Raw genomic sequence first — 13,849 nt, forward strand, 5'->3', positions numbered from 1 at the left:
TTTTGTGCTATTATGTTTTTCAAAGGGTTGGGTGCTGGGGATGAGACTCTGGACCCAAGGGTGCAGTGGCCCAAAAAAGCTTTGTGAACTACTGCTTTAGAGCATGATCTCCAAGGTCTGACAGATCAGTGCTGATTGTGCTGTACAGTATGTTGGATTAGTTCTCTGTATTTGCAAAAACAGTTTTTTCATATAATAAGAGTATATGAATGTAAGGAGATCTGGTCGTTAGGTAGACAGTAAGTAGGTCGACTACTATTGGTCGACAGTAAGTAGGTCGTCATGGTTTCTAGGTCGACATGTTTTAGGTCTTCATGACAAAACGTCGACATGCATTTTTTCTCTTTTTTCTCTTTTTTTTACTTTTTCATACTTTACGATCCACGTGGACTACATTTGGGAACAGTAACCTGTGCCGAGCGCAGCGGTAGCGGAGTGAGGCACCGTACCTGAAGCATGGCGAGCGAAGCGAGCCATGCTTGGGGACACGGTGCACTAATTGGGTTTCCCGGTCACTGTACAGAGAAAACGACACAAAAAAAGTAAAAAAACCTCATGTCAACCTTTTCTCATGTCGACCTAATACGTGTCGACCTAGAGTCCCTGTCAACCTAGAAACCATGTGGACCTACTTACTGTCGACCAATAGTGGTCGACCTAAGTCTATTCTACCTAACATACCACACTCGAACGTAAGGCCTCTTTTTCCATGCCAGGGTGCTTACTTGGCTATAGGTTCCCTATAACTTAGTTCTTAGTATGGTTAAAGTGATGTTTAATCATACTAAGGACACATCTTGTTAATCAGTGTCCTGTCCTAATCAGCAGAGATGCTAAATGAGTCACAGCAATAAGCAATTTAAAACTTTCAGCTTGTGGGGGGAGATGAATTAAGCTTTGGATCGAGAGAAAGTGGAAAGGGATGAAGTTCCAACCAATCAGCAATTTTCAAACGCAGCCTGTAACATGGCAGATTCATGCTGAATGGTTAGTACTTTACCTCTCTCCATTTAATCTTTCTTCCATTTTTGATGCATCTGCAGTGACGTACGGTGAGGTTAATGGCTGAGGAGGCACTGGCTAGTACCAGAGCCAGACTTACTCACAATGTGAGCCCACAGGAAAGGCTCTGCTCCACCTGCCTCACCTCACCGCACATATCTGGTCATTTGGAAAAATGATATATCCACATGTATTAAACTTTTTTATTACAGTTTTTCTAAATATACCTTTTGCATTGTCTAAACTTTAGGTTATTTAATTTAAAAAGCTCACTTTATATCAAAATTTTCATTATTATATATGAGAAATTACTTATTCTATCACTTATTCATATCTACTTTCAATAAACTTTTCTTTTCTTTATTTTACCAGGACCTTTTAAGCTTGATTTAAAAAAACCTCAAGAAAATTAAGAAAACTCCATCTGAAATATGGTATTCTTGAGAAGTATGAATCATTGCTGACTTAACAATAATGGGATCCAGTACATTCCGAAAGGCAGCTACTTTGGATGAACTATTGTATATGTGCATTGAGATGTTTGGTATGTTTGATAAAGTTCTATCTTTAGCTATTCTGATAACGTCTAAGTGCATACTTCATATTAAAGTGCAAAAACAATCACAAAGCAAGCACCATGGGCACAATTAACTCAGAAGTGTCTGGCAAGAATAAATACAACCCCCACCTCCTCCTCTCCCCCACACTGCCTGGTAAGGTGACTAGCCTTTTTCACTCCCACCATCTCATCAATGTTGCAGACTCCCCTGGTCTGTCCGACAGTTTGACTCCTCACTGCTCATCCGCATGCCTGCAAACTGCCTCTCCACTATTGCTGCAGTGCAGCCTGCTTCTGAGTTCTCCTCACTGATCCTGATGCCTGCAGCCCACCTTACTCACTGATACCACAGCCTTATTCCTCATGGCTCATCCTTCTGCCTGCAAACCACCTTCCCACTAATGCTGCAGTGGCCTTTGAGTCTAACCGCTGCTTTTCTCCATGGTCTGTTCCGACACCAGTGACTCTCTGCACTCCCAGTGCCTGTGCATTCCCTGCAGTGCACTGGGCAGAGAAAATACAGGGGCAGATTTAATGACAATTTGCCATCCTGCTGCTCTGTACATGATGGCTTCATCTATTCTACTGCATAGGTTATGATGAACATTGGAAGTTTTGTCAGACTTCATCATATACTGTATTGCAATACAAGTATGTACTACATTATTTTTATTTTAGGACAGTTGACGTCATATTGTACCTTTAACCACTTAACCGGCATGGTCAGGTCACATGCAACTGCGCCTCCCCACTGCGTCCCCCAGTTTTTGACGAGGAGATCCGTTCTGCAGACGTGCATAGTTCAATATTTAAATATTTTAAAAAACTTTCTAAACTATATGAAATAAAAACTGAAAAAAAGAAACATTGTTATGAACGATTTTGAAGGGAAAAATCGCCAGTTAAGCGGTTTTAAAGGACATGTTTAGCTAAATAGTATTTGCTTCTATTTGACAAGCAGAATGAAGAGAGCTTCACAGTTCCAAAAACATCTTAATCGCGTAATTTCCGAAGTAGATCACTCTGCATACATTCAGTGTCGGACTGGGGCATGAAGGGCCCACTGGGGGAATGCATATGTAAGGGCCCATGATTAGGGGTGTGGCTAGTCTCCAGAGGTTTAGCTAACCATTAGAGAGTACAGTAAATACTGCTAGTGCATGCATGATAATGTAGCAGATTAACAACAGCAATGCACTGTAGACAGGGACAAAAAAAGCCTTGGGGGTGTCCGGGGCACTTAAAACAGGCGATGGAAGGTGGGGGATGTAGATTAAATTGTGCATACCTCCCAACATGTCCCATGCCAGGAGGGACAAATTGCTCTAAGTGAACTTCCCGCTTAATATATAAATGGGGTCACCTGTGTTGAACTATTTAATTGATATGAAAGATATTTCAACACAGGTGATTGCAATCATAAATTAAGAAGGAAGTCCAGGTAGAGAGCATTTTGTCCCTCCTGGAATGGGTCATGCTGGGAGGTATAAATTGTGTATATTAAATTTAAGCCAATGGTGTATATTAGATTTAACTAATAGTTTAATAATGCCTGGGTACTGTTTATAATTGCACCTAAATGCAAGACAACTATTTTATCATCTTTTCTAACAGTGGAACAAAGACAACTTAATCTTAAAATACACATAGAAAAAGAAAATAATTTATCTTGTCATGTGCAAGAATAGCAGCAGCCTCTGTACTACTTACACACTGGGAGAGCTCCCTGTGTGTGTCTCTATCTCTAGACCCAAATGGTTTAGTTGCATAACAGTTTACACAGGACTCAGACACCCAGGAGGGGAGGAGGGGAAGCTGGAATCCCTGTGTCACTTACAGGTCTCTCCACCCTTCTATCTCTTCTCTGGTCAAACAGCTCCATCGGTCGCTCATGAAACATGATATTCCTGTGTCTCTGTCTGCACTGCATACTGTTCTGCTCACATGCTGGCTGCCGGTTCTGCTGCTACTTAGGAGGGAAAGCTAGTGATATCAGTGTGCTCTGGCCGGTGGGGCCCCCTGACAAAGGGGAGCCCGGGGTACAGTATACCCTGCACCCCCCCCCCCCCCCTTAATCTGGCTATGACTGTAGAGAATACACCATATTCCTGTGCAGTATAAGGTAACATATGAATAATGTATAATTCAAGTGCACAGTGTGGAAACTGATCCCTGGGGGAGGGGGCAGTGGGGCCCACCAGGGATTTACCCTGGGGGCCAGTCCAACACTGTACATTCCAAACACAGACTATCACAATGATATCCAATCTGCAATTTCTCATATAGAAAACAGTATCTGTAGTTTGACAAAATTACTGTAGCATAGAATAGAATCTGGGTCACACTCACTTTAGAAAAGAATATGACATAATAATAGTGTGATATAGAATCTACAAATAGTTTTAATTAGAACTTGTGCTTCACACCAAAACTGCTGTACAGAGCAGTGTGTTAGGTCTGTACCATTCACAGCTCTATTTTAGTGGGTGAGGCGGTGTATTTTGGGCCATAACCCTTTGTAGTCAATTAACTGCAAGTTTTCAAATTCTCAATACAGTCCTTAGTTTAAAGCATTATAGTGGGTAAAGGTCATTGAATAGGCATGTACGTAATCAATAATTGCTGTATCTATAATCTATAACATCGATGTGATTACGTTATATTTATTTTCACAGATGAGAAAGGTCATCTGAACAACAACTTGTTACCGAGAACCGTCCTGCTAATGCATCGGTGGTATCTGTCCTCTGCTGAACTTGCTGGCAAACTGCTATCAATATATCCTTTTCAGTACATTAGAGCACAAAACAACAGCAAAAGTGGCCATAGCTAAAGCCTGCCAATGGCCCTCATTCAGATTCTAAGGGATATGTGGCCCATACCGCAAGATACTGATGTTCAGTACTTTGCACATGTGCCGGACCCGTACTGCGGTAGTCCCAATGTCAGTCATTCTGCCGCTTTTGGGGAGCGGAGTTAGATGGGCATCGTTCATCAAAATGGGGATGTGTCACCCCCATTTTGAAGGCTTTACGGTTCCAAGGTCTGCATCGTTGATGGTTGCAGTGGTGATCCGAGGCTGCGACCTTATACACAGCACTTGGATCCTTGCTACTGTTAGCAGGAGGCATCTACAGACACTTCCTGTTGCATTTGAATTTTAATTACACAAAATCGCACAGACCCTTCCTTGTGGCTGTGCAATCCCTTACAATCACGAATGAGTTGGCTTACCATACTATCCCTTTAAACTGGGACACTCATGAATTACACAGGTTCTGTGGCTGGCTGACTACAAGTTTGCATTTCATCTAGTTTTAATCAGCCACTGAACCTGTGTAATCTATGAGTGCCGGAGATTAAAGGTATGGTTGGATAAACCTATGAATTAGGCACTGTATGTGGTGGACATTTAGCTGATGCAGTATATTGAATATTGGCATTACTGTTTGTGGGGAGTATGGGACAGTTCTGAACAATATTTGCTACACAGGCCACAATGGAATTTTTTTTTTTTACAGCACATATGTAGAGAATATCTGTAGGTAGAATGCAGCAGGAAGCAGGACCATAATCTGGCAGGGAGGAAAGCAGGGCCTGGTTTATATAGGAAGTTAGGTGATGGAGGTAGAACAGCGATGGGCAACAGGCAGCACTAAAGCTGCATGTGGCCCTCAAAGTATTCACTTGCAGCCCCTAGCCCTGTCTGAGGGATCTATTTACTAAGCCTTGGATGGAGATAAAGTGGACGGAGATAAAATCCTAGCTAATCATCTCATAACTGTCATTTTTCAACCACAGCCTGTTGCATAGCAGTTGGGAGCTGATTGGCTGGTACTTTATCTCCATCCACTTTATCGCCATCCAAAGCTTCGTAAATAGACCCCTAAATTTGTTATAATAGTTGCTTTGTATAGCTTGTAACATTTATTTAAAATGCCTGGTGATTTGATATTACAGATTAGTGCTTATTTCTTTAGATTAATTAATTGATTTGACTCATTACTAACTCAGATTAAGGGTGTGTCCCTTTTGAAGGTATCAAGTTGCTTATCACTATGCTAGAACATCATGGTACGGTTACAGTAAGACTGAGTTGGACCCAAGGCAAAGGCAAGGAGCTGTCCAACAGCTAGAATAGCTGCCTCCAGAGGTAAGAGCCCCGAGTTTGAATCCTGACACATATAGGACACAACAATACATCCATTTTACCTGCTACCTGAGACAAAATCTCACACGATTTGGCTGTTGAGCAGGATATATAGATTGGCTATTAACCTGAGCCCTAGCATGGTCATAAACATCTGAAACTGAATTAGAGAGGATGAAAAGGTTTTGCATACATGGTCATTAACTTGAAGCATGAGTCCATACTATATTGTCCACATGGAGCAACATTAACTGTATAAATTAAATTATCTGTGATTGTCTATGTTACCATGACTCTGCTCTAACTAGGGTAAGGACTACAACTACAGTATATGTGGAGTAAACAGCCAATCATCATTATAAAATGCATTTATTCAGTAAGCCAAGAAAGGGAGCAGTTCTGTTTAGTTTATCCATCCATCCACATGTGGAAAAAGATCTGATCTGAGTCTTGTTGCAGCATCTGTGGGCAATTTCAACTGTTTTAATGTATACCACTTGGGTCATGTATGTCTTTTACATGACCTGCTATGTCTGATTTCTAAACAACTGAGACACCAACTTACAGTGTCTGAGACCAGAGCATTTTATCACCATCGGTTGCACCATTGAAACTTGCACTGTGGAAGGGTCAGTTTTTCTATTTGACTATGGCCAGCTCTGTAAGTGGTTGTGCTTCTTTGAACACAGCTGCTTTCAGCTACTGCATCTTCTTACCTCTGCCCACTAAAAGTCTAAAGCCCCATTCACACTGGACGATAACACAGGACGATATGAACGAAACAATCTTTTTTGAAAGATCTATCGTTCATATAGTCCAGTGTGTATACCTGAATGATGATCGTTCCTCTATGGTCTATCGAACATGCAGATCAACTTTGATTAAATCGTTGAGATGCATGTTCGGTGAATGCAGGGATGAGGTCACTGAATATTATCGTTCATTGATATCGTTCAGTGTGTATGCGCTATACCGCTGAACTATATAGCGTTCACTGATATAGTGCTAGTCGCTCACTAGGTGAATGTCGCCCAGTGTGTATGGGGCTTTAGATCGTGCATCCAATTCTTTGCTGCGTCACTGTGCACAGACATTCGGGACACATGTGCTGGGAAATTCAGATACATCAGGCCCTAAGTGTGCTTTTTGTCTTGTTGAACAAAAACTAGGATGTTAGGTTTGGAAATGTAGCCCAGGTTTCTATGATGATGAAGCAGAAGGATGATCTATGCTGACCTGCTGTACATATTTAGAAGTCCTCCTTGCAGCTGTGATTTGTACTTGTCTCCAATAGCAAGTCTTGTGCAGAGACATCACAAAAGCACAGAATGAATTTTCAAATCACATTTATTTGAATAACAATATCATAAGTATCCACTTACAGATAAAGTGTACAAAGTGCTGCTTATCAGGTACTCTGTCTCTTAAAGCAACAGTTCTGAATGGAGCTAGTGTGTTACTCCTCAACCTTTTCCTTATATTTGTAAGTAAATACTTATGAAATTATTCAAATAAATATGAAGACATTTTAACTTCCGGCAGCCTCCTTTCTTTTTGAGACGGTTCTTTAGTGATAATTGGGGTAACCCCATAATGAGGCAATATGAGGTAGCTGCATGTTTTAGAGGCAATAAATGAAGGTTATTTAAAAAATATCAGTATTCCAGATAGAAATGTATAAATGTGTGACATTTCTTTTTGATAATCCCAATAGGCCAGTTATTTTTATAATACGTTCACCCACCAGCCACAACATTAAAACAACCTGTCTAATATAGCGTCTGATTCAGAGTTGTACTCTGTGTCCGATGTTCACTCAAGTAAGCGATTTTCAGCAGACTGCGCTTGTGCTGCGATCACATGCTGTGTAAATAATTTCCACTTTAAAAATTTGCCCAGACTTGCACAAAGTCCCGCACATCCTGCTTCTTGCAGGCTATTATATTTTACCCAACATGTGGACATGATAAACTGTTGTTAAACCGTCCCTAGTGGTCTAGTTGCCACATCCCTAATCCTAATCCCTAACCCTCCCTGAGTGCCTAACCCTAACCCACCGTCCCCACAGTTTAAGCCTAACCTCCCCCCCCACAGACCAGGGATGGATTTAGGGGTGAGGGCGCCCCTAGGCACAACAGTAATGGCACCCCCCTTCCCCGCCTAAATTTATTATTTTTATTGATTGGTTGTAAGCCCTTATTTAATGATAGCCAATTTAATAGAATAATGAAAAGAAGCCAATAACTATGGCATTTAAAAATTTATTTTTATTATGTATACATCTGGGACAGCTTACAGGTGCAGTAAGTGCATGTTTTACCCATTTACACTCCATTCAAGATGGCATATGGTACAGTACGATGGAAATATTTTGCAGTTACTGGTACTTTTTGGACTGACATTACCAACACAAGCATCCAAGTGCAGCCAGCAAACAGTGATGCCTCAAGTGCCTAATGGAAAATTCACTACTGCCACAGACTAGCCCTTACATTCCTGTTGTTCCCTAAACCTTCCCGTAGACATACTGAGAATGTAGACATTATATATGGCAACATTTCAGATTTCAACATTGTGAACATGTCAAGATTCAGGGAATGATGACATGGTGCCTGCTGAAATGTTGAGCCATGTCAACATTCTGGTGTCAACATTATGAATGATAACTTAGTAACTGTCAATCATGTGACTGGACTCTTGTAAATTTTTCCTGCTTCAAACAGATCAACTACAAGAACTGACTGTTCACTTGCTTCCTAATATCCCACCCCTTGACAGGTACAATTGTAATGAAATAATCAGTGTTATTCATTCACCTGTGACTGGTTATTATGTTATGACTGATGGGTGTATAAGTTATATAATAACATTGTTTATACTTTGTGTAAAGGATGAGAAGAGTGCCAGTTGCTGCTTCAGACAACAGAGTGTCTACTCACCTACACAGGGATGATGGTTAGTGTACAAGGGGAAAAGAAAAATAAAGGTAGAAAGGTAGAAAAGGTGGAAAAATAAAATAAATAATTATATTTTTGTTTTTTTTATAGTGTAAAAAAAAACAAGAAAAAAAAAACAACTTAGTACAGGTTATCTACAACAGTGCAAAAAAAAATCAAAACTTCTTCTGTGTAAATACATTGCCGCAAGCCAAGATTCCATTTTTAGTAATGACTGAGAAAATGGGACTTAACATACATTGGTACTGAAGAGTAAGCATGACAAGTAATTGAAAGTGTAAGATGTTTGCCAAATATTTCTTTAACCTGTTCACTTATCGAAATACCAATGGTGACAACTGCAATGACTTGCGCTTGAAGACATGCCACTTTATGCGGTACGTTGACATCACAGATTGGAAGATGCACCAGATCATAAACCAAAAACCAGAATGTTAGTTGTAGAGAAAAATAAATGCATACCAAGGGGGTCATTCTGACTGATCGCACGCTAGGATTTTTCGCTGCGATCAGGTCAGAACTACCGCAATGTGCAGGCGCATCGTACAGGTACAAAGCGGATCGTTGCTGAGCAATGGATTATATGAAAAATCCATTCACGCAGCCTATCGCAAGGAGATAGACAGGAAGAGGGCATTTATGGGTGTCAACTGACTGTTTTCAGGTAGTGGCTGGAAAAACGCAGGCGTGTCCAAGCGTTTGCAGGGAGGGTGTCTGACATCAATTTCCGGGCAAGAACAGGCTGAAGTGATCGCAGCGGCTGAGAAAGTTCTGAGCTACTCAGAAACTGCACAAATTTTTTTTGTACAGCTCGGCTGCACATGCGATCACATACTTGCAAAGCAAACATACACTCCCCTATAGGTAGCGACTATCTGTTTGCAGCGCTGCAAAAAAATAGCTAGCAAGCGATCAACTCGGAATGACCCCCTAAATACAAATAGTAAAACTGCCACACACCAACTTCATTTTGCCAATCAGTTGGTTTCCAATAGCTATCTATCTTATTGTGTAGCCTCATTAAAATAATAATGTGATAATTACAGTTATGTTACTTTATTGATATATTAACCCAACACAACAAGATACTTGGTTGTGTACGTTCATTTTTACTTATAGTAACTATCTTTTTGATAAATATGAATTGTGGTCAGTATAGTGTTTCAACTTTCTGCAACACATATAAATTGACAAAAAAATAGCATAATTAAATGTTATAATTCCAATGCATAAACTAGTCCTGAGGCTGCTCCTCATGGCTTGACCATCTCTGCTTTGCTTACATTCTGCCATCAGACTACTTCCCGCTTGTTTGCACCTCACTGTCGCCCCTTCCCACTAGATTGTTAGCTCTTCAGAGCAGGGCCCTCTTTCCTCTTGTTGTTAAAGCCCTCTTCTCGACACATTTCACTCACAGCTCTCTCCTACTCAGCGACCATCTTTACCAGCTTTTTCTCCTGCTGGTAAAGGCTCAACTCTATCTATGGCCGCCAGCCCCAAGTAGTACGATGATTACTCCCTCGCTACTTACATCTTACCTGTATTATGTTTTGAGAATTGTGGTGCTCTTTGTTACCTGTACTCTGTTTTTGTTATTTATTTACTATAATGCTAAGTTTGGTCTCCCTATACTGTCCTTTGTATGGCGCTGCAAAACACTTGTGGCGCCTTATAAATAAAATGTAATAATAATAATAATAATAATTGTCTGTTGTCATTTGACAGTCCAGGTTTAGTAAACATAAAAAATAATTGTTTTATTAAAAAATATCCCCTATCAAATATCCATTGTTTAGCTGTATAATTGTTTGATATTTTTTGGATCATTGACTTCTCAAATATATAAATAGATCCAATTTAAGGCTACTTTTTATAGAAAGTCATATTTCATTCTATTTAATTTTACTTATATTTCAAGTAATTATGCCTATGAGGAATGTTTTATCAACGGTCAGTTATTCAATTAAAAATTATCATCAAAGATTTGTCTTTTTGTGGGGACGGAAAGTCATGATGACCCTTATGCCTGTTCTAGATACTGGATTCTGGAATTTCCTGCAGAGTTTAATTTGGATTTGGGACTGATACGGCTGACGGAGGAATTCAGAGAACTGGCAAGTCAGCTGGGTTATGAAGAACATATTAATCTTATAGACATATCCAGCATGTAAGTCTGTTGGTTAAGGGTTTTTTACTCTAGAAACAAAGTTATGTTTTGCTCGAACAAGTAGAAATTCTGTACCTCATAAAACAATAATTACAGTATATGCCTTGGATTTTTCAATTTCACAAGAAAAAGCTAAATAAAAAGTTTTTTATCTTCCTTCTTATGGAGACAAATTTTTTAATATTTTACTACAAGGGTAGCATTAGTTGTCATAGTAATGATTATGGTAGGATATTATCCCACCATGCAAAGGTGTACATTAATAATAGTCTGGGCCTGAATTGTCTTAGTAACTCAGTTATTCCATGTGATAATACTGTTTACAGTATATTTACAGGACAATCATAGTTTTTACTTTTATCAAGCATTTTCTAAAGTACAGTATACAGTATATTACATACATACCACCTTTTAATTTTAGTTTATGAACACTAAGTGAACTTATTTTTCAGTCATATCCAGAGTAACTAGTACAATGAATAAATGGCATTGCTATGGGATCAAATATTGTATTACAACTGATAATCTTTGTAAAACTAGAGATGCGTGATGGACCATTTTTGCTTGTTATGGTTTTGGTTATAGTTCATCGTCTGATTTTGATTGTACCAAAATGCTGTGACTGGTTTTGTTTTTGTATTTTTTTAAAAAAAATTGATCAAAAAACTAAAATAGCTTAATTTGGGCTTTTGTTCCCACAGTATTATTAACTTTAATAACATTCATTTCCAGTCAATTCCAGTCAATTTTGACCACTGCACAGCTCAGAATATTGTTTTCATCCAGTTTAGACCAAGGGCTGTAGCGAGGTGGCTGGTTACTAAGTGACAGAGCAGTGGCACAAATACACAGCAGTTTATAGCACATATATGAAATATTGCCACATAGCAGTGGCAGAAATATAAAGTGGTGCAAGATGGAGTTGTCCTTGGGCTCTACCACCCACCCTTATGTTGGATATTAATAAGGACATGCACAGTTTAACAAACCAATCACTTCAGTGACAGGGACTGCCACTTTTGTAGCTGAAGTGCTTAGTTTGTTTGGGCCCCCAACAAACAAGCGACCAATGGGCTTAATGCAGCTTTGCTAACATTTCTGCAATGGCAAGATGTTATTGTCATTACTATCCTCATCCTCACCCTCATCAGTGTGTACATACAGTAATCCTCACACAGTATCAATTTAACCCCACTGTGCGGGAGGGAGGATATAGGGAGCAGCGCGGGAGGGTGAGTGTAGAGAGCAGGGAAGATGTAAAGCGCAACGGAATTTGCTGCACTATATAAGAAACTGTTAATAAATAAAATAAATAAATGTAGGGAGCAGCGCGGAGGGATGATGTAGGGACCCACAGCAGCGCAGGAGGGTGGGTTTATGCAGCAAAACTTACTATTAGGTGGGCGGCATGAACACACATTGACTGCACCGGTGGGATTTCAAATGTAGCACTGGCCGCCAGCCAGTCAGAATGGGCAGTCCGACAGCCAATGAGGAGCCGCTGCTGCGGCCGCTTCCCTGATTGGTTGCTGGTCTGCCAGCTCCAATTGGCTGGCGACCGGCGTTACATTTCAAATGCTGCTGGCACGATCAGTGTGTGTATTCATGCCATGCGCCTCAGCTTTAACACCCCTCTGCCACCCGGGCTGTACAGCCAGGCCGCGTATTGCTATAGAGCTCAGCGCTGCCCCGCAAAAGTGCACATGCACAATACAATCCCGTGAATCCTGGGATTGGAGGCTCAAATCCCGGCATTTTTGGGCCAGAATTCTGGAATCCCGCTGATCCCAATCCCGGGATTGGCCTTCCTACCGCTATTATCTACCATTTAAGAAGCCTCCGTACTTTGATGTAATTGCCGGTTTAATTTGTAGTTCATTTTGATGAACATCATCTTTTCTATATTTTGAGGAAGTAGTCTCCTGCGCCAATTGCTTACAAGGTTCCGGCTATGCTGAAAAGTCTTTCTGAGTACACACTGGAGGGTGGGCAGCTTAAGTAATGCAAAGGCAGTTTGTACAAGGCCTCCAAATTGCATTTTTTTTCCTTCCAGTAGTCAAAGGAACTCTGTGACATGCCTATTTGTATGCCGTCATTAAAATAACCCTCCACTATTCTTTGGATGGTGACCATATTAGATGGAGTTACGGTAGAGGTATCACTAATTTTGGGCAATTCTTTTAGACCCAACTAGTTGTCAAAATGTTGTGTTGACTCCTCTGCATCACCACTGGGAAAGGGGAGTTTTTTCCTGGCAGCAGCAGTTGCTGGAGAAACTGAAGGAGGTGACGTTGTAGTGCCATGTGCCACTTGGGCTGACAACTTGCTCACTAGGAGAACTCATTTAAGATCTTGGCCTATTGGAAAGAAAGACATGATGCACAACTTAAACATAGGATCAAACACAATTTCCAAAATGTCCTGATCCGATTTCAAGATGTTGCCAACCCTTGGATCCTGGTGAAGTAAATAAAGTCCAACATACTTAGCGGAATCACTTAATTTAATCTCCTTCAATTTCAAATATTCCAAAAGTGTAATTAGGGAAATCACCTGACTCAAGGTAGCAGTGCCTGAACTAACTTAACAGGTGGCTACTTCAAAGGGTTTTAGCACCTTGCAGAAAATGGAAAGTATTCTCCACTGCGCTAAAGTAAGGTACATTCCCCCTCCTCTCCCAATGTCATGGATAGTTGTGTAGCTGTGGATGGCTTTTTGCTGTTCCTCCATCTGCTGAAGCATGAAGCAAGGGTGGAATTCCACCTCTTGCTTCAGTTGGTGTCAGTGCAAATTGAACTGTTCTTGAAGCTTTTGCAATCTCCTTCATGCAGCTGCTGAATGTCGAAAATGTCCCAAAATTTTTCGGGCTACAGACAGCATCTCCTGCATGCCCCTGTCATTTTTATATTAAAAAAAAAACGCCTATACCACCAACTTGATTGTGTGAGCAAAACATGGTATGTGTTAGAATTCACCCAGCTGTAATGCTTTCATAATATGTGGCGTCATCAGAA

General features: G+C 40.5%; 1 protein-coding gene across 2 annotated transcripts in view; it reads left to right on the plus strand.

Moving 5' to 3' along the window:
* The window catches only part of RASGRP3 (RAS guanyl releasing protein 3), a 194,269-nt gene that overhangs the window by 52,279 nt on the left and 128,141 nt on the right, over positions 1–13,849 (plus strand). Inside the window, exons 2-5 of one of the 2 annotated variants that reach the window (XM_063917967.1) lie at positions 1,375–1,546; positions 4,237–4,339; positions 8,983–9,045; positions 10,704–10,835. In XM_063917967.1, the coding sequence (XP_063774037.1) occupies positions 1,477–1,546; positions 4,237–4,339; positions 8,983–9,045; positions 10,704–10,835 (368 nt within the window). In that variant the 5' untranslated portion in view covers positions 1,375–1,476. Of the gene's footprint in view, positions 1–1,374; positions 1,547–4,236; positions 4,340–8,982; positions 9,046–10,703; positions 10,836–13,849 lie in introns of those variants that run through there. The other variant, XM_063917966.1, reaches the window with a different exon arrangement.

Source organism: Pseudophryne corroboree, chromosome 4 (genome assembly GCF_028390025.1).
Source record: "Pseudophryne corroboree isolate aPseCor3 chromosome 4, aPseCor3.hap2, whole genome shotgun sequence".
Lineage (NCBI taxonomy): Eukaryota > Metazoa > Chordata > Amphibia > Anura > Myobatrachidae > Pseudophryne > Pseudophryne corroboree.